This window comes from Sparus aurata, chromosome 22, assembly GCF_900880675.1.
Source record: "Sparus aurata chromosome 22, fSpaAur1.1, whole genome shotgun sequence".
NCBI lineage: Eukaryota > Metazoa > Chordata > Actinopteri > Spariformes > Sparidae > Sparus > Sparus aurata.
Window position 1 is genome coordinate 14160666 of NC_044208.1, and position 20849 is coordinate 14181514.

The 20849-nt window shown below is 40.2% G+C and overlaps 1 protein-coding gene across 9 annotated transcripts in view; it reads right to left on the reverse strand.

Annotated features, from left to right (window-relative positions):
• The window catches only part of lama2 (laminin, alpha 2), a 226251-nt gene that overhangs the window by 66762 nt on the left and 138640 nt on the right, over positions 1-20849 (reverse strand). For all 9 annotated transcript variants that reach the window (XM_030404447.1, XM_030404445.1, XM_030404444.1 and 6 more), the window contains 9 exons: positions 20228-20408; positions 17133-17269; positions 16103-16234; positions 15247-15351; positions 11821-11964; positions 2795-2971; positions 2514-2699; positions 2125-2243; positions 1730-1847 (listed from right to left, as the gene is read on the reverse strand). In XM_030404447.1, coding sequence (XP_030260307.1) covers positions 1730-1847; positions 2125-2243; positions 2514-2699; positions 2795-2971; positions 11821-11964; positions 15247-15351; positions 16103-16234; positions 17133-17269; positions 20228-20408 — 1299 coding nt within the window. The remainder of the gene's footprint in view (positions 1-1729; positions 1848-2124; positions 2244-2513; positions 2700-2794; positions 2972-11820; positions 11965-15246; positions 15352-16102; positions 16235-17132; positions 17270-20227; positions 20409-20849) is intronic.

Consider the following 20849-nt stretch of genomic DNA (forward strand, 5'->3'; position numbering starts at 1 on the left):
ATGTACGCCAGTAATTTTTTTCTTTCTCCGGCAATATAGATGGCTGCTCCTCTGCACACCAAGTAGCAGGCGACAAAGTGAAACAGAGGGTGAGAAATATAGTTAAAAGTTTGCTGGCAACTCATGTATTCCTTTGAGATCAACACAATAATACCTAAATGACTCTCAGGCGCTGCCATCCAGCGGAATTGCCCAGAACTGTTTGCCTCCGTTGTATCATAAGCTGTCTCCACAAAATCCTCATTAAACTAAAGATTGAGTCACTGCTATATGCCTTCTGTGGCTTAAAAGAAGGAGCCGGACGCAGCTGAAAGTCAATTGCTTTGACAAAATCACAACTAAGTGGAAGAGACGCTCAGTGAGGCTTAATCCAAGCTAAGCAAAGGGGAAAAAAACAGGAGAGTCTGAAAGGCGTCGCAGAGGCTTAAAACTCTGGAGTAAATGTAAATTGGAAAGTTGTGAGATACTATTGAAAAGCGGAGTGTGTGACCTCCGTGTTTACATTCTCTCTCAGTGTGAAGGCAGCAGACAAAAAACTTCTCTGAGAGAATTCTGCTCACTCGCTAATTAATGTTTGTAATGCTGGATCCAAAATGTACTCTTTGAGCTTGTGTCAATACGAATGCTTTTTCCATTTCATTCAAGTAATATTCCCACTATAGAGTCCTCCTGTATGCTCTACTTGTGATGTCTTTGATATTGTATAACTTCGGCTGTTGATGCAGTCTGCTTTTTGCGGCTGCACTAAAGTGATGACTAAACACAATTATTACAAACTAATGAGTAACATAAACTCAGTGATGCCTCTCACATCGATATTCACTGGTTTTATCATTAACATTCGTCACAACTCTTCTTCATTAATTTCTAACAATATACTGAAAGAATATTTAGTTTTTAGATTAGATTTTAGAGAATATTACAGGAAAAATGTCTCAAAGGGGCTCTATGGAACAGTTAGTAGCAATTTACATCAATTGAGTGAAGTTGTGTAATGCTGCTGGACTGTGGATGCCCTCTGTTCGCTCCACTAACAAAGTGCAACAGTAGCTTAGAAATGGAGTCCACTGACATAAACTAATGACCGACAACCAGCACAAAACAGAAGACACGCAGCATCTTTAAAGATTTTGGTTTTGGTGTAAATGTCAGCAGATGCAAACGAAAAAACTGTTTCTTCTGAGAACCGATAAGGTCTTTTTTAAAATGTAGATGTCCTGCAGTAGCTTCAGATAGAAATAAGCACTTGATGACAACTACAACAACTGATTTTCTATATCTGAATTTTCCAGAAACTTGGGACGTGCATTAAATAAACAGACGGCTGTTACAAAGTGTTACTACGTTATAAACGTTACCTGTTGTTTTTGTCATGGCATGGTGCACCAGTGTGGGTGCACCCTTAAGTGTCACGCATTTAAGCAGCATTTTAAATGAAATTCGGTGATCAAAGAATGTCTTAAACTATTTTAAATGACTCTTAGAACAATCCAATGTTTTTTTAGAACATGTTTAACTTTATACACTAAATTGTGGCCAGTTTTGACTGTGTTTGATTGTACTTATATTTTGAGACTAGTCAACTAGTCTAAGTTTTAACTTCTGTTTAAACGTCAAGTACATCAGACATGAGGAACACCCCTACTAGAAACACATTTAGGAAAAGTTGAGGTCATCCTATGTGTGCACTCTTGGGCATGCACTTGCATGTGTTAAGTCGTGTGCCCACCTCACAGGAGAGTCCGGAGTATCCGATTGGACAATCGCACTTTTCTATCTGATGTGCTTCCTCACTCTCTTTGGTCGGTCTGCCTTCCTCGGCCACTGTTAAACTGATTTCTGAAATACTGGGAGGAAAAATAAATCATTCAATTAAGATACATGCATTTCATCTTGTTGAAGAGTATACACACACACAAGTATTTGGATGTGTCCAGAGAGAACTATAATGATAATTTGCAGCAGGTTATAATGTTTCTCTGGAAATGTGGCCTTAAGTAGAGACAATTTTCATTACACAGAGGTTTTTTCCCCACAGGTTATACTTTATTCAGCTTTTAAATTTTTAATGTGAGACCACACCGTGTGGAGGTGCATGCCACCGCACGTGAGAGTGTGTTTTACCGGCTGTGTCTCATCAAGTTGCCATGTGATGCCTTAATCAGGATGTAGTCCACATAGAACAAAATGTCCATGAAGTCCTCTCGAGTCATGGACCGGCCATCTGCGTACTTCCACTCATGCTGCACACACACACACACACACACACACACACACACACACACACACACACACACACACAATACACTGACAAATCAATTTTACAGCTGGAGTCTTTTACCAATGTAATAGACCCTGTTTGTATTGACTGATGGAGCTCGTCCAAATTTAGTACAATTGATATTCTTTTCTCGTCTATTATTTTGTAGCTGGTATCCGATAAAAGACTCATATCACAAATATTTCTTCAATTATTATCCGACATCCCTCTTTGATTCAAAGCCTCACTGCACCTCCGTCATGTCAACCTCGTGGCGGGTGAGCTGACCGATCTGGAGTCCTGGTATGTGACGTGTCATCACGACATTGCGGTTAGGACCACCCTTGATGATGACCTGAGGCTCATAGGAGGACGGACCAGTTTCATCTCTGGCCTCATAGTACACAGCATATTTCAGCTGCCCACCATATGCTGTAATCTGAAGACAGACGTGGAGAGATTTGTTGAATATTACTTTTTTTGATGATGGTCAGAGAGAAAAACAAAAAATCTAAAAAAAGAAGATCTTCCCACCATAGAGCCTCTGAACTGCTCGGGCAGTTTCCAGTAGTAGGGTTCGGACAGAGTCGAGCTGACCAGCTCTGCATGGGCGAGGATCTCAGGGTGCTGGAAGCTCACGCCTCTCCTGCTCTCCACCGTATTGGATTTATCCACCAGGGGGAGCACCGTCTGCTCCGGCTTCAGCGCCAACTAGGACAAAAAAAATAACAGTGATGGCAATATTAATGTGATGCCGCATTGATCCTTGGACATTTACTCCAGCAACTTGTTACTTTTTGTTGAAGAGGATGTTAAAAACTGAACTGCATGTACTGAGCATATGGATGGAAACCCCGGATATGTATCTTTGCTGAACAAATACAACAGTTAAATAAAATATTGTTAAAGCTAGGGTCTGTAATGTTGTTCAGAAACACATTTTGTTATACTGGGTGAAATGATCCTGCGATCCTGAGAGTAGTCAATACATTATGTATTCAGAAAAAGGAACGAAAATAATTGGACCTCTGTGGCAGCTGTAGGACTGAGAAAAAGCTGCCCAATCCGTGCTATCCGGCCCGGATAGCACGGATTGGTCAGATGCCTTCATGTCTTGTTCTGTCCCTCCCTTCTCCACGCGTGCACACGTTACGTTTCACTGATGCCGGAAATATTCAGCACACTCTTCTGCAGAAATACGGAGTTGCAGGAGAAGACGTTCATTTGGTTACAATGGCAGAGAAAATGCAGCCAGCGTTGCTTGTAACAGCTCACAAGGGCAAGGAAAGGCAAGGAAAAGAAAGCCTGAAGCAGAAAAGGCTGCAACGAAAAAGGTTTTGGATAAAGAAAGAAGTCGGACCGAGTCAACATCGGTGTGGCGTTTGAGCGGTGGAGACAACTTGGGCATGTGAAGGGCCTGAAAAGTGATGCAGAGGTTGCTCTCTTTCTGTTGGACAGGTAATTATATTTTTTGTTTCAGGGGGATTTGTTATTTTCATGAAATATGTAAGGTTTGCCACTTGGCTACGTTTGTAGCTCGTACTAGCCCAATGCTAACATTAGCTTCTTTGTGTGTTGTTTTTAGCCATGAGAATGGCTAATGAGTCGGCCCAGTTTCCACTGGATAGGGGTCCGCTGCGTTGCGGCTCCGATCCGGTTTTGCTCCGCCTTCCGGCAATCCCCACCGGTTGCGGTTTGAGTCCGCCACGGCGCAGTACAGTAGACAGCTGGCCTCATGATGTGTGCTGGTGTCAACACGGAGTGTTTTATTTTTTAAAAGTAACCGGATATAGTTTGTTATTTTGGCGCTTGACTTCCTGTCTGCTCAGTGCTAAATTCAGCTGAATTGCTGCGTCTTGCTCTGGCATGTCCTTCTCCCTGCTGAGTCCCACTGCCAGATGCGCATTCAGGTTTGTGGGGGCGTGGCTTTGGACAGAGCACTGACGGGTCGGGGGGGGGGGGGTGGAACTTAGAGGAGGTGCCACTTTCAAATCTTGCTAGCTCTCTTGCTAGCTCTCCAGGATTGTAGACCCTAGCTTTAAATGGCTACCTATTGTGGAAGACCTTTGTTGCATGGTTGTGTTTGTGTCTGTATTTCCATCTTTCTGTCAAGAACTGAGGTAAAAATTAATGGATAACGGCTACTCAAGCAAATGTCCTGACCAGCTGCACGCTAATAATGGTTCTCTGCAACCTTTACATTTTCTGGAATACATAGATGGAGCCCTCTGAATGTGTGTACTAATCACAAGAGAAATATCTGTATTTTTTAATGCTTTTTCTAAGGCATGTTTTTTTTTTTTTTCTATCAGACACTTTACCCAAAGACTAAATACGTTACAAAGATGCTTGTTTCTCAGAAACTACAAGGAGCACAATCAAGTGGTTGGTATGAGTTGACACATGCCAAGTTAAAAATAAAAGATATGCAGACATATGCACTGGAAAATAATCCTATTCTCATTTGGAAAACATATGGTGAATGCAATTTTAGTGACTATTTTCATGAGATTTAAAAATGTCATGGTTGCCCTGTAAGCCACTTGTCTTGTAGCAAACGTCGAGAAGAAACAATCAGAACAAAGGTTGTGGCATTTGTCCTCAACATACTAAGTATAGTCTCTGGGCACATATGGCTTAACTAGCATTGCAGGGTTTTTGATAAGGTAATTCACTCAAAAATCAAATGTTTGTGTGAGATGCACCTTTCAGACACAGTCTTGTTAGACGGCAAAATTTCACCATGTAAACCAGTGATGTGTGTGTGTGTGTTGGCGGCGTCTTTCTTTTCTCCTTCTGTCACACTTTCCCTCACCTCCTAATGACGATGTTGACTCAAACAACGCTCCAACCTCACCGTTCTTACACTTTGGCAGACATCGATTTCAAATGGCTTTTGTCCGCAACTTCTTGGTTGTTTCAGAGAATATCAGTATCTTTAGTTGCATTCCATGGCATCTTGTTTCATCTGTGGGCAAAGTATCCTAACTAATGAGGATAGGTCTAGGCAGCTTGCAAAACCTGGCCAAATGTAGGTACCTTTTATGCAAAACTTAATTGGAACATAACTACATGCCTTCTTTTCTACTAAAACGTTCAGGCCTCGTGTTTTGTAAAAACATCAACAGCCTTTTTTTTTCTATGAGAAGTCTGTGGAGGAATTCTAGTCCTTTAAGTTTGAGGATGATTATCTGTTAGTTAACTGACAACAACCTTTAATCTTCAGCCGAATCTCCAAACACCTTCCCTCCCACAGCCTTTGTCAAACCAAACCTGAACATTTTATGTGGGATTATGTGTTGTATGTACCAACACAAATGTGTGACAGTGCAGCTGAGGGTGACTTTCCTGTCATTTGATGATGGGTAGATCGGGCAACTTGTGAAATGTAACATTCTTTCTATACAAAAACCATGATGCAGCGTTTTAATAATTGTGTTATTCTTAATAAAAAAACAAACATCAAGTCAGTCTTTTTTCAAAGCTGATAATGTTGTGGTTTTTCCTTTGCTTTCAGTCACTGTGAGGATTGCATTTTAGTTATCATCCATGTCGGTGGTCAGAGTGAGGTCGTGAAAATGTCCAATTCTCAATATAACTTGAAAGTGATTGCGTCAGTCTGCCTTCTTGCTCTCTGGTATATGAATCGCATTTGAGTTAATTCCGACAGTCTGGAGAAGATTCGGCCCTTTCTTTCTCATTCTCTCTGTCTCTCACTTAATGTGTTGATATTTCAATATTATTAGAATAATATCAGGGTTTATTGTTGACTGTGGGTTGTGGTGGAGTGGCCCAATTTTAAAAATAGATTCCTCTGCTCAAGCCCTGATCCAGCAGCTTTGATAACGTTTATATTGTGCGAATAATATCAGTATGGGCAGTATGGAAGAGTGCTCTTTGGTTGAGTGGACAGAATGTGAAATCTATTGAGTTTCTATAGCTCAGTTACAGCGGGAACACTGTCGGCATAATTAAGAGGCAGCCACTCATGGAATGGAAAATTGCTAATTTCCGTCCCAAGTATTACTTAAATTGGAATCCAAACAAAACATATATGTAGTGTTGCTGTTTTATTGTTTTGGATTTGTTTGATACAACTATGAAACTAAATAAGACAGTTAATAAAATCAAAATATAGATCCTTTCTTAAAAAATACTGGTTAAGAGAATACATTCAACTTGGACATGAATACTTATTTATGGCAGTGAGTTGCGGGGGATACTTCAACTTCCAATTGAGCTTAACAACGAGATTTGATGACTTGAATTAGTAGTTTGTCAATCCATAGAGCTAGCTCATTGGTTGAAGTCTCAAATAGCAGCCGTCCTCAACAGACCATCAACCATACAAGTCAACTGTGAAAGCAGCTTATTATGTCCCATACATATGTTTCTTGTTAGCCTCTAGTGGCCGTTGTGAAGTAGTTTAAAGAACATGACAAAGTTGCATAGGTAGGAGAATGGGTTTGGTTGGTCGGCGTAAACAAGAGCAGGACTTTCACCCAGGAGACTGCTGTCTGTGTCCCCTGGAAACCCAAAAGTCAACGACAAGTTATGAAGTTAAGTCACATGCATAACTTAACTGCAGTTAACTGTGTAACCTACATTGGTAACTTAAGTTACATAAGTAATGCAGCTATTTTACCATATATCACAAAGTTTTCTCAAACCTACCCAAATAGTTTTCTTGCATAAACCCAACAAACTGCGACCATATGATGGAGGTCAGGTATGTCTGCTACAGTCATATTAGTGACTAGCAATCTACCAACTCAGTCATTTAGGTACGAGGATGTGTTTACATATAATATTGCAAGGATTCTGTTGAAGAATGATATGCATATTGAAGGGAGAAAACCTTGTGCAGATGGCATCAAAGTTAGTTTTAGTGTACCGTAGTGCATTTCAGATATTTGGAAGACCTTCATTATTCTTTTACTTCACCTTCACCTTCATAAAGTCACTCTAACAATGTCTACAAAAGCCCATTTCATAAATTCAAAGTAATGTTTTTTTATGATTTAGAAATAGGTGTCCTGCCATGTATTGTTTGTTATGGCATTCAGACACGAGAGGATCTTGATGGAAAGAACTAAAATGCTTGTGTTGCACCTTGTCTGAAGGAGCGAGGGTTAGGGTAAGATATATTTTGGAGTCCATACACCATTTTATTTTATTTTTTTTAGAATCAATGGTTACCAACTCACAAGCCATCTAAATGTATCAAAACCTTTACTAAATTTCAATCTGCAAAAGAAAATACGAATGATTGCTTGTTTCTATCCAATACTGTTATGCAGTTACTAGAGTTAGTTCACTGAGATAAGCAGTAGTCAGGGCAAATTCTCCAGTTGGAAAACAACTGCATCACTGCACAAGAAAAGGCTGTAACAAGATGAGATAATCCAATCACCAGCAGTTTACCTGCTAGCTGTGAACAATTAATGTAGAAAATGGAAATATGAAAAATTCTGTTTGTTTCCTTTATTCAATATGAGGAGGGTTAAATAAGATCCATGTGGAGCGATGAAAAGACTTTTTCAATCCACCCCCATATATATTTTGTCCACTCAGAAGCAGGTGCTGAAACAGCTGATCAATCGTTTGCGTTAAATGTTTAATTAATCCGTTTCCATCTCCCATTCAGTGCATTACCACTTTTCTGAAAAAGGCAAAAACCACCTCAAGAGGACATAAAAGCTTTTTTGCAACTCTTTTCGAATAACACATCAACCTGTTCTAATGCTATCATAGATCTTTTTTGTTTTCATTATTTCCTTTATTTCTTTATTTCCCTTAACGTCTCCAAACATTAGCAATTTATCATCAATTTACAAAATGCAGCCAATGTAGTTTGAGGAAGAAACATCATCTACTTTAAGAAGAGAGTCCTCTGGAAGGTCTCGTTTTTGTTCATATCTTAGCAGTACTTTTATGTCATCTCAGGTCTTTCTACATTTTACTGTGTTATATTAATGCAGATCCTTACAGCAGTGTTTAACAACAAGTAAATAGTCATCAATCACACATACAGAGACCACTTTTTGTGGCATTTATCTTTTGAGGGAGTGCTCTGTGCGTGTCCCTCTCCCTCAACCCTGCATGAAATCTATTGTAGTGTGAGTTTGTGTACGTATGTTTATGCACTGTTCATGAATGCAAGTGTACTATGTGTAGTGTATGTGTATGGTGTCTAGATATGTGGAGTGTGTGTGTGTGTGTGTGTGTGTGTGTGTGTGTCTCCCACTCCACTCAGTGTAATCTCACGATTCAGTGGTTCAGAGAAAATCTCCCTCTTTCCAATAAACTCTCAATTTTTTCTGTCTTTCTCGCCCTCTGTCCATCTCTCTCTCTCTCTCTCTCTCTCTCTCTGTCAACAATAAATGAAGTGAGTGTTTGTCGTTCAAATGAAGCCTCTCGCCACCCTACATCAGAAAACTCTACGGTTACCGTGGAAACGCCAGTTTATCGCAGATGGCAACCGTTTCTGAGATGAAGGGCTTTTATTAAAAACAGGCTGCTGCTCAACAATCGATGGCTAACTTGCTGACTGATCATGGTGTCTCTGATATACTTAAATAACTCTGCTTTTGACCGGCAGCTGGTATCCGTCACGTCCATGTGCATATTTGTATGTATAGAAGCCATCGATACACAAGCCAGGCTAGCTGAGGGAATTTTCCAAGCATTGCAGCAATTGATTCAACTAAGCAGCAGACTTTTACAACACTCTATAACACTTGGAGACCTTTCGCCACAGCAGAGGATAACAATGTGCAACAGGTTATGGATTTGACCTCTGACTAACAAGCAAAAGGGATTTTACTAACTGTATTTTTATAGATGGCTACTGTATGGTTTGCGATTAAATTTGGAACAGACACCTACAGCTCCAGGAGTATTGTGTTTTGTAACTCTAGCCCAATTCACACAGGACTAGTATCACCAAGGGGCTTTGTGATTTAGAAATCGCCCTCTACAAGACATCTGTGTTTCATGTGGTGCATTCGCGCAGGTTAGGCCAAGACTGTATTGAGCTTGAATTTACTGACATCAGTCCAAGGTACGATGTCAAGGCTCTGCACAACATCATCGTTTTTTAAAAGCAAAGTGTCTGTTGTTCAGCAGCCACCATAATTAAACGGTTTAAAAGTTCTTCTGCATGTCAAAAAAAACATAGATTCACACATGAGGCTTGCTTAGATCAACTAACGGATGCGTTGCGGCTGTACTTGAATATGACTTTTGCGCAATATAAACATCAATATACAGTAGCTGATCTCACAGTGGAGCTATTAGCTGCTGTTCAACATATTATGGGCCACAGTCAAATCTCATGCTTGTTTAGTTGTCTGACAACAGAAAACAGATGAAACAATAGGAACCAAAATCACCAAGGTGAAATGTGGTGAATTCCATCTTTACTTATTAAAATCACAAACAAGGTAGTCCCATGCAAATACGGCTTTTGTTGAACTCTTGTTAAAGTTTTCCTCTAGCTTCATGACGAGTTTGACATTTGTGGTTGTGAGTGCAATGTCTCAAATATGCCAACATTACCTCAGCATTAATTGAACCAACTTTGTGTCCGGATATTTCATCAAACACCACTATCTAGTCAAAATTGGCCATCAGCCTCAGCTGTGCCTTGCTGTTGTTGTCAGTGTTGAGAGCGTATTTGAAAAATCTTGCATACTTACACACTACATCAAAGCCAAATTCAGTTTGGATTTATTTCTCTAGGAGAAGTACTGTCATTAGTGGGTAATTTTTCACCTGAACCACTGGAATGATTGCAGCTGCAATTACCTATTCCTTTTGGCAAACTCACCCCTCTTATTGTAATTTAAATTCTGTCTGCAGCGTTTTACTTGTTTTTAAGAGGTTCCCTGAGCTGCTCATCCTTCCTTTTTACTTTTGTTTTTATAATCAGTTGAGTGTGAAATTTGAATTGGAGTGAAAGTTTCAGTTAAAAATGTTTTTTGCAAATCTGATGCATGAAAAAGCAACATAAAGAATAGCTGTATTTGGAAACCAACATGGAGACAATGTTAAAGTTGATCAAATGGACCTTTGTAATGTCAGCTTCAGCTTCTGGTATTCCCTTTTAAGCACTGTTTTGATTTAGCCTATGCTTGTTCACATTTTGGTAAAAAGGCACAATGAAAAATATGCAGTATTATCAATTAGCAGTTCATGTCTGCAATGCTAACACGGACAAACAGAACATTTTGTTTTCTTAAAAGGTTGGTTGAAAACTAAATCTAAAATTATCAGCGGAATGTGAAAAAAATTATAATTTTAAAATGATAACATCTATGTATTACATTACAGAAATATAAACTGAAGTTGGCAGGCTAACCAGCTAGCATTGTGTTGTCCCAATCCAAAACTCTCGTGCTAGTGGTGTGAACACCAACACTCTCGTGGTTCCCGAGCTCCCAATCTTGAACCATAGCTCTTCAGCTAACTGAGGTAACTAGTTGATGGCAGCTACAGCTTGCAGCAGTTAGCACTTACTCTGGTGCTCTGCTGCACCCCATTTGTTTTGAAAAAATTCGACAGGTGACCAGTTCTTACATATTGCACCTCTCAGAACATTTTTAAAACCTGATTCTCCTCAGACAAGTTGTGGAGCTTTTTCTGCGACTTGGAAACAGTGATATTTTCGGAGAGCGTAAGTCACACTGAATAATATTGCTGACTTGTCATATCTTTGTCTGATGTGACTCAGTTATGATTCTGACAGGGAGTAAGATGTTTGACCATTATCTCTTGTGACTATGGTGCTGCTTAATACCCATGGTATGAAAGAACACATTAATGGTTTGAATGTTGCCTGCAAAAAAAGAACTTTGATTGGGAAAAATACAGCATGCATAACTTATGTGTCAATATCAGTCCACCTTCTTAATATTTTCATATTTATATCACACTGACAGTTACCAGGCTGCAAAAAAAACAAAAAAAAACGGCATCAGTGATTTCCAGAAATCAAGTCAAGTGGGATCTATTAACTTCAATTATTTGAGCAAGCCTCTGATTATCCATAGATAATGATTAATGAAAAACATGAAGCATACAACGCTGGCAATATAGGCAGCCAGCTGTCGAATGTGTTGTCTCAGCAAGGAAGCTGGCACGGAGAGTGTGTACAGAAAGTACAGCTTACAGGCAACGGCTGGCCAGATCCAAGTATAACACATTAGAGGCAAGAGAGATCCTAAGTGGACGTGGATACAGACCAGAAACCAGAAGTGTTGTGAAGTGGAGTCTAAATAAAGTTTAACTGGACACCAAAACCCCTTAATTGTCTCCTACTCTATTGCTTTTATAAATTGCATTTAAACTGTGAAATGTACTGATATTTAAATAAAAAGATCGATCCAGCTCCACATTCATTTAAGCAGATGTGGCAATGATTTTTCAAGTATTCATAAAAACAGTAAAGTGTTGTGTTCGGTCCATTGATCTTTTTAACCCAAATACTTAATGTTAACGTACTTCAAACGATTACCGTGACAGGAACCAAGTATAACAACAAACATATGTCTGCTCACCCACATCCTGATGAGCCCTTGGGCCTCTGTGCAGGACTGTGTCAGCCCGTAACAGTAACACTTGCTGCAGCCGAGTGGGTTTCGTACCGACAACCCAAACGTGTCAGGCTTACAGCGGTCACAGTTGTCTCCTTCCACGTTTACCTTAAACAACAAACACACAAAGGTGAGGTGAGCTTCTGTAAAGTTTTAATGAACATTATCTTAACAAATTCTTTTCCAGTTGGCAGCAGCGGTGGAGAAAAGACATCATGTCACAACATTATGAACACATAATGCAACGACAGGGCCAGTCTACAATTAATAATAAGATGTACCTGATATCATGAACAGCAACGTTAATCATAATGTAACAAATGAAACATGGCGATATCGGATGGTGCTTAATAGCAATGTGATACTTTTATATTGTGACTGATACACATGTTTTAGCTATTGAAATACACCCAACCTATCGACACATTTGGACAGAAATAAGTACCTCGCTGCACTGAATTGTTTACATTTTGAGTAAATAGGCTGAGAGCTGACTGGTCTAAAATGGGATTGTGAGACAGGACATGGCTGTCTGTGTATTAAGCCTTCTCTGTGCTGAGAAAGAGGCTCACAGTCCTGTCAACAAATCATCCAATTAATGTTGAGTCCCGTCAAAAAGTCCTGGCGGTTAGTGTGGAAGGCCTGAGAACAACAGTGGGAAGGTATGGTGAAAGAGCCCAGAATGCCAACTTAAGTGCACCACATCTTTACCATTGGTTATGATAAAACAAGGTCATTATGTTGTTATCTGCAATGAATCATCATCAATTTAACCATCAAATATTAGTCTATAAACTCTCACAAAATATAGAAAATTGCCCTTGTTTTGCCAAAAAAACATCACAAAGGTTGGAAGGTGGAATTGGTAAAGTTTAAAGCTGTTTACTTGATTATTGACTCAAACACTTACCCAACTATGAGAATTGTTCTGTCAATCAACATTACATCTGTTATAACATTAATATACTGTACAATCCATGCACGCCAAGAAGACCTGAAACATTGGGGCCACATTTTGTTTCCCCTTTTGATCTTAAACGTGGTTTTCCCAGTTTTTAAGATATCTGATGGTGCTAAGGCCCCACTTTCATAGATATACAGACAGACAGACAGACAGACAGACAGACAGGTAACTAGCATAACACATCACAGACACAACCAGCTGAACGGAGAGACAGGTGACAGATCAAATGACTGTTTGAGTGACAGACAGTCGATCTCCTACCTGCTCAGACTGACGATGACAACCAGTGATCTGAACCCTCATTAAGGGCCACGGATCTGGTATGAGTGTGAGTGTGTCAGTGTATGTGTGTGTTTGTGTGCGTGTGTGTGTGAACGTGAACATGCAAAATTTTATTTAAGCTTTTGTCGCTGTCTATGGCAGGAAAGCTGTGATCAGCAAGTGACAGAGAGGATGAAAGCGAGTGTCTAGCCTGGGAGTGATGGATACTAAATATGTGCATGTGTTTATGTGTGTGTGTGTGATAATGTGATCAGCTTGTCACAGTGAGGACGAAAGGAGTGACAAAAAGGTGTGTGCGTGCCAATGTATATGATATTTACGGGCATAAAAATCTGTTTATGACGCATGAAACGTACTTATTAAAAAAGGAAACATGTATGTGTATATTATTTTTGTATGTATGTGCGCATGTATCTATCTTTTTGTGTGTGTGTCAGCTCTTTTGTGTGGGAACTGTGAACATATTGAGGCCGACACGTAGAGACGCCCTTCTTACTCAGTTCTGTGACATTTAGTGAAATAATTACACACTCAACACACATGCGCAAGTATACTAAAAAACACAAACACACACACACACACACACACACACACGTTTCTCAGAATCCACAAATAAAAGACAGACAATCCATGAGCAGTAGGTTTTTAAATCCGCATTGACATTTAAAATCTAAACATCTCCTGGTTGGATTTAAAACCTTAAATAACACCAATTTTCTCGGCGTCTCCTCCGTCATTCTCTGAAACTTAAAGCTTTTTGGAAAGTCGAAGAACAGTCGTTCGACAGAACGTCAGCGGCCATTGTGTTGTTGTCATCTGACGGGTGACCTGGGATGAAAATACAGGCCGGGGCTCTGACGTCGGTCCAGGCTAATCTCCACATTCACTACATTTGCAACAGCCAGGGGATACTGTAAGCATTTTGTTGGAATATTTGTTAAGTTCACCGTTTCTGTTGGTGTCTTTAGGTTCCGAGTTAGTCAGCTGCCCGCACTTCATTCTCTGCCTTCACCCATTCTGCTCAACCTTTTCTCTTTCTGTCATTCTCTCATGTGCTCTCCATTTCTTCATGTATGTGCGTGCGATTAATTTATACATTCTGAGGGATTACGGCTGCCTTGTGCTGTTCTCTCTCTGACTGACACGTGGGAATCTTTTCCCAGTCCCACTGATGCACACTGCTGTCTCACATCTCTGTCCCAATCACAATCTTTACAGTAAAGTGCTGAGCCAATCAGTAAACAGTGTGGAGTGTTTGGATGATAAAGCGTGTAACGAATGATTCTGCGAATGCAAGGTCCGATTGTGGGGGATCTTCTTTCAGGGCAACGAGCAAACTAAAATTGCGGGTTGGCACTAAAACGCTTTAAGAGACATTTTTACTTTCTAACCTTTATTCATTCGACTCAGTGATTCTCAGTCTGATACTGAGAAGAATTTGAAACACAAAATTGGAAATAACTCCTCCTGCACAATGTGAACAGACTTGATCAAACTCGTCCATCATTAACACTGAGACAGCCAAGCTCATTAGAAAAGACGTTGTTTTCTTCTGTGACACCAAAGTGTTGCAGGGCGTGTTTTTTATCACCACAGGAATAATTTTTTTGCTTTGATTTTTTCTGTGTAAATAAAGCTTACAGATCCCCTCCAGATATGTAATAAGATGTAAACAAATCAATATACTTTGACTAAAAATGTGTTTCTGATACGTTTTTTCCTAAAAATCAGTATGTTACATTACAATCATTAAAATCACATTTACTCCACCTCACTCATCAAAAGATTCTGAATCTTTAATTAGGCATATATGTGTCATTTCAAAATGTGTCGGTGTATGTGCAAGGGAGGCTTCAAGTTTCCACAACAGACTGTATGCTGAATATCTGATCTATGTATGCATGTGATGTCACGAATCATGCTTATAGGCCCGTGTCTTCAAATCATCTCATAGAAATGGGCACTTTCATCAGCTAATGTGAAAACTAATGTTAAACTACACAGAGAAACTCAAACATTCAACTGGGAAAAAGGAAAACCATATTTTCAGGTGGAGGGGGATCTTCGATCTACCAGTTTAGATGCATGACAGAAAAATGAAGGCCAAACCCATGTGTTTGTTTTCTTGAGAGTGTGTGCTGTACCTTGCAGCTACACTTCCCCGTCCGATCGGCGCAGGCACACACTTGCCTCTCCAGGTCGCAGGTCTGGCTGTCCGACCCTGAGACGCTGCACTTGCACTGGGTGCACTGCGGGAAATATGGATGCAGACAACGCCAAGCTTCTGTTATCAACAACATGGCAGGCTGAGAGAGGAGCTAGCAGAGTGTGTCCTCGCTTTATGCTTCACCAAACCATTAAACTTCACTTCAAAATGAAAATGTTGCCATTATCTTCTCACTCCCACGTCAGTGCAAACATCAAGTTCAGTCCAGGGGACAGAATAAACAGAAAAAAAAACACAGCTGTCCAGTTATTTTCCCTTTTGACTGAAGTGACTGAGCACCAAAAGGGGTAAAAATACAGAATGACCATGAAAGTTCTCTGACCAGTCTTTTTCAACAGGATCATCAAGTTGTTTTTATTCTGTTGCCAAGCTTTTCATGAACAACTCTTTCCAAACCCTTTTCTCTGACTTGATAAGAAAACTTGACTGTGTTTGCACAATCATTATTTTTGAAATCTAATTCAAACTGAGAGGACTTCAATGAAATTAAAAATTTGGATGGGAAAAGTTCAAGGGCAAATGATTCTAAAATACACAAATGTATTGTGTGCAGCATGTTGTTCATGTTTTTTTCCTTTCAAGTTTGGTCCATCTGCTAAAAAAATATAAACTGAAGATACACAGAAATCCATAATACTAGCATTATCATGTCTGTTATCTCTCACTTGTCCTAATACACTTCCAGCGATTCTCTACAGTGCAATAAAAGCACACTTTATGCTAATGACAGTGGTGTTGGCAGTCTGACATGAGAGCTGATAGCGATCGCTCACCTGAGGAAAGTCTCTGTATCCAATTTGACATTCATTGCACTTCTCCCCTCTGAAGGAGTCGCGACAGAAGCAGCAGCCTGTGTTGACGTTACACTGCTGGGTCACTGAGCCGATCACGCTGCAGCCACACTCCTACGAAACACACACAAAGACGGGGCTCATCTCATCGGTCATTGGTCCCCATGTTTAAAAATGAAACTTTATTTACATGTTAGAGCATCAGGCAGACACTCAGGCGACAGTCAACAAGTTTTCCAGGATACAAAAGTGTGGAGTTCAATTTGATGTCGGCGAGGTAAAAGATGAGTTTGCATGTCTGAAGCTCAAAATGCATAATCATCTATCTCCAAAATTGCAGATGGTAGAGTAGCTTACTGTGTGTTTTTCTCAAGTTTGTTAACACTTTTGTCGTGCCTAACTGGCTTCTCGAATGCCGCTTTCTGTTTTGCTGTGTTTCACTTTGTTCTATTGTTCCCTTCACTGTTTGTTTTGCACCGCTAAGATCTGTTGCATCCCTCTTCTTGTTCCGACGCACCGTCCGGATCAATCTGTTGTTAAACTGAGACTTACAGTGCTTTCATGTTCGAGCCTCTAATTGCTACTAGTCTACCGCTACTTCTAATACTTTACTGTTATTGCTGCCTCGCGGCCCTTTGGCGAGGCGCCTTCAGTGCGGAGCAATTACTTTTTAAACACTTTGAACAAAGTCGTGTTACAAAACAGAGGAGTACGGGAAATAAGATCGACGGAGTCAGAGAAATAAATGTGATAAAGAGGAGGGGGAGCAGATCAAAGGGCCGTGTAAACAGGCACTGTGGTAATAAGAGAACAGAGGAGGAGAGGGAGCACAGCGAGAGGATTTTAGGAAGGAAAGTAAGAGAGGGAGAGGAGGTGAAATGGAGCTCATGCATATGTAATATGCGACTAAACCTAAAAAATTCTATTGTGATTTCTTGTGAACCATCTTGTTGGGGTACAGTTGCAAGGAAACGCTTGCAACTGTAATCTGGAAAACGTTTTTTCAGCATACCGTGCATCCGGTGGTGATATCGTGGCCCCAGTGGTTGGGAGCACAGCGGTCACATCTCTCACCGATAGTGTTCGGAGGGCAGATGCACTGTCCTGTGCTGGCGTCGCAGTTATCCCCGACATGACTGCACTCACAGGCTGCACGAGAGGAGAGAGAGGAAAAAAGAAGAACATTTCAAATTGTTCTAAATAAATGAGAGAGACAACCCCGACGAGTGAGGCAACAGCATGTATCTGATCGGAGTTGAGCTGTGCATCTGTGAAAGCCAGCAGCATTGCCTCTTGTTATTTGACACCTGTCACAGAAGTAAGAGTGGAAGTGTTTATTAGATTGATAAAGAAGTGAGTGTCGTGTACATGATAAATTATGTGGGTAGCAATCATGTAAAAACACACTGAATGAAACAGTTTCAGATATAGGAATCTGAAAGCATAATTAATTCAGCGTGCTGGTTTTTGAAACACCCATATTGCCCCCATTTCAATTTATCCGCTACCAATTACACTAATCAATCACCGCCATTCCCTTGGAAACACAATTGCAAAATGTCACTGAGTACACTGGTTGAATTGGTATTTTAAGTGCTCAAGAAATGTGAAGTCATCATTACAGGAGAGTTGCGTCGTTTTGTTAAGTTTTAGAATTGATTAAATGATGTGAAGCTGCTTGAAATTTAATGGAATGACACCCAACGGATTGACGCCCAGTTTTTTTTCATCTGCGAGTTGGGACAGCCGGCAGCCGGAATCCTATTTGTATTCTAACTCGCCTGCAGTAAATTGCCTGGCACAGTAAACGCAAGGCAGCACGTTATTTCTGTAACCTGACCGCTGACTGTGGCGTTGATCTTGAGTTTAATCAAAGCAAATAATTCTCAATTTTAAAACCGTCTCTCTGCTGTATGACTGTGCTTTCTGGCTAACCTATTAGTGTTCTTCCTGGCTGTCAATAGTGGTTAGCATCAATAATATGTGGCATAAAAAGATATGTGGGAAAAAGATATATGTGGGATGCTTAATCCTCATTTTGGGCAGTACAAGTTTGCTGCACCTGCTGCCTCGGTTGCCAAATTTTTCAGGCTTATTCAATAATTTGGATAAAAAAGACTCCGGTCTGGATTAGACATTTAAAAAATGACTCAGTACTTTTAGATGACGTAACACACCCTCAGGCAGAAAAAACACTGCCCTTGTAAAAACAGATGTACAATTTTTGATCAGTTCACCACAAATATACATGATGAATGTCCTGCACCTGTCATTCTAAAAAGGTAATCACATCTGAGTTGAAGGCTACATTGTCTATTAAAAACCACCATTTGTCTGAGCTAAGACCTGCATGTTGAAGCGGCTTACTGTAGGTAACTCTTGCTAAAAACAGTAACACCAATCTTAAGTCTGCACATGACCAAGCCACCATCAGCTGCTGAGTGAGACAGCTGTAAAATCAGAGTGTATGTAATAGACCCAGAATGTTTTTTATTAGTTATGAAGTGAACTTTTAAGTTGTGAGAAGAGGAATTTACCATTAACTTTTTTAAAAACGTACATACTTTCTACAGAAGGTATTTGATCGATATTTGGCACAAAGTGTATTTACATGCAATTCAAAGTGACCAACGCTTTTTTCCCCACTATCAGATTTAGCGGAAATGTCAATGAAAATCTCTCAAAATATCTCTTATTTTCACAGAAGCTATATTTCTTCACACATTTACCAAAATCAATTCCATTTCCACTTTGAACACATCCAGTGCCAGCATGCTTCAGGTTTAAAATCAGCCACGTGCTGTACAATTCTGGCAAACCTCTGTGTTTAATTTGAGGTGTCAGAACGGACCTGTGCTCGCTGTTAAATCCCTGCTGATTAAACTCTGATTAACCGCTACTGGAAGAAGGATCTTCAGTAAAACTGTGGAAATTAGATTACTTGGCTCATTTGTAGTTACATGTATGGACATGATAACCGGCCAAGAAGTATGAAGAGAAACTGTTGAAATAATTTCACTGAACAGAAATGGAAAACAGAAGGATCCAATGCCCTGCAGTAAACATAACATTTTCTGAATTAATGCATATGAGCAGTCAGACACAAAATGAGGGATTCCCCTTTGAATCTGACCTTAATTTTATTCAGTTAATCTAAATGATCTCCTCACGTACGGTTATTATCAGCTGTTTTGTTTGTTCACCGGCCAAGACGAATAAGAAATCTTTAAGCTCCATAATTTATTGGTTGTGTCTTATTATTCTGTATGTTCAACCTTCAAAAGACGTCCGTATCAATCAGCAGAGTTTCTCTTGGCACAACTCGTCTTCGCACCGTCTCGTAGACACAGTCATTGGGTTGGATTCTCTAATTTGACCGTTCTTTATCTCTCCCCTCCTTCCTTCTACCCTTCTCCCCTCCGTTCTTTTATTTGTTCCCTCCATCATCTAAGTGTATATGCATATATGGATGGATGTTTCGTTTGATGTAGCGCTAGCTATTGCCAAGATGCATGTTTCATAACCCTGGGGAAAACTGCAGGAATATTTATAACGGATATATGTATAATATATACAAAAAATATAAAAATACATAATCATCAATGGTGATGAAGGTACGAGTTTTGGAAGATAGGTAGTTTGTGTTTTCTGCAGCAAACTGAAGATGCTGTAGAGTTACAGTGTAGATACAAACTACATCAGTTCAGGTGAAACTGGAGCAGGAAGAAATGCCGACACTGACGAACTGTGTTTCTGAATACAAGGCAGCGCTGGTTTAACCAAAGCCAGTGGCTCAGAACAAATTTGCAACATTTTGCTGTGATGATGTTTGGCTTTGTCCTGCTTTTGAGCAAAAAAAGACTTGGCTTTGTACTAATTATAAAACTGCCACCATGATACGAAAGAAAAGCGTGCATTTTGCATTCTGCAGACAATTTGTGTCAACTTTAAATTGAAAAGAGAGAAGAACAGAGCAGCACTTTAATAAGGAGAGCCTTCTGGATTGCTGACATAACTTTCACTGCAAATTACAATATAAATACAAGCCAAATCTACCAGCTTTGATTCTGTCAACACTCTCCTTTCTTCCCCACTGTCTATGCTTACGTGTGCAGCCACCCTCCTGGAAGTTGAAGTATCCTCGTGCGCACCGGTCACATTTGGGTCCTGTGACGCCCGGCTGACACCGACACTGACCGTTCTCATCACAGTCAAACGACTTGGAACCAAACGAGTTACAATGACACGGGACACACACTCCACCTGTGGCGATGCCATGCATCTGGGGCTGGAGAAACACAGACACAGACAAGGAAGAATGGGTTGTAAATACATTTGAGAGTAGGTGGTGGAATTAGGTCGAGACCAATAAAGACACGGTCAAGTAACTTAGGAACAAGGAAGCTATAACGGCACAAGATGCAAGACTTGTTTCTGAAGACTGATTTCCAATCTCTCCAAGATTGTTCAGTCATTGTGGATAGAAAGGATGAAAGATGACTTTTAATTGTATTCATCTTTAGCTTAGAAGCCAACTTAAAACTGCAACAGTTCTGTTTGACGGTCTGGAAAATGCCTCCTGGTTGCTTTTAAGGAAAATAAACCACAGTACATGCTGGTTCATCAGACCAAACCAAGACATTCACAAACTGGCCCCTGAGCTTCAGCATGCTGGCCAAGACAATTTAATAGCAAGTCTTCTGAAATAATGCCAGTTAGGAAAATTTGA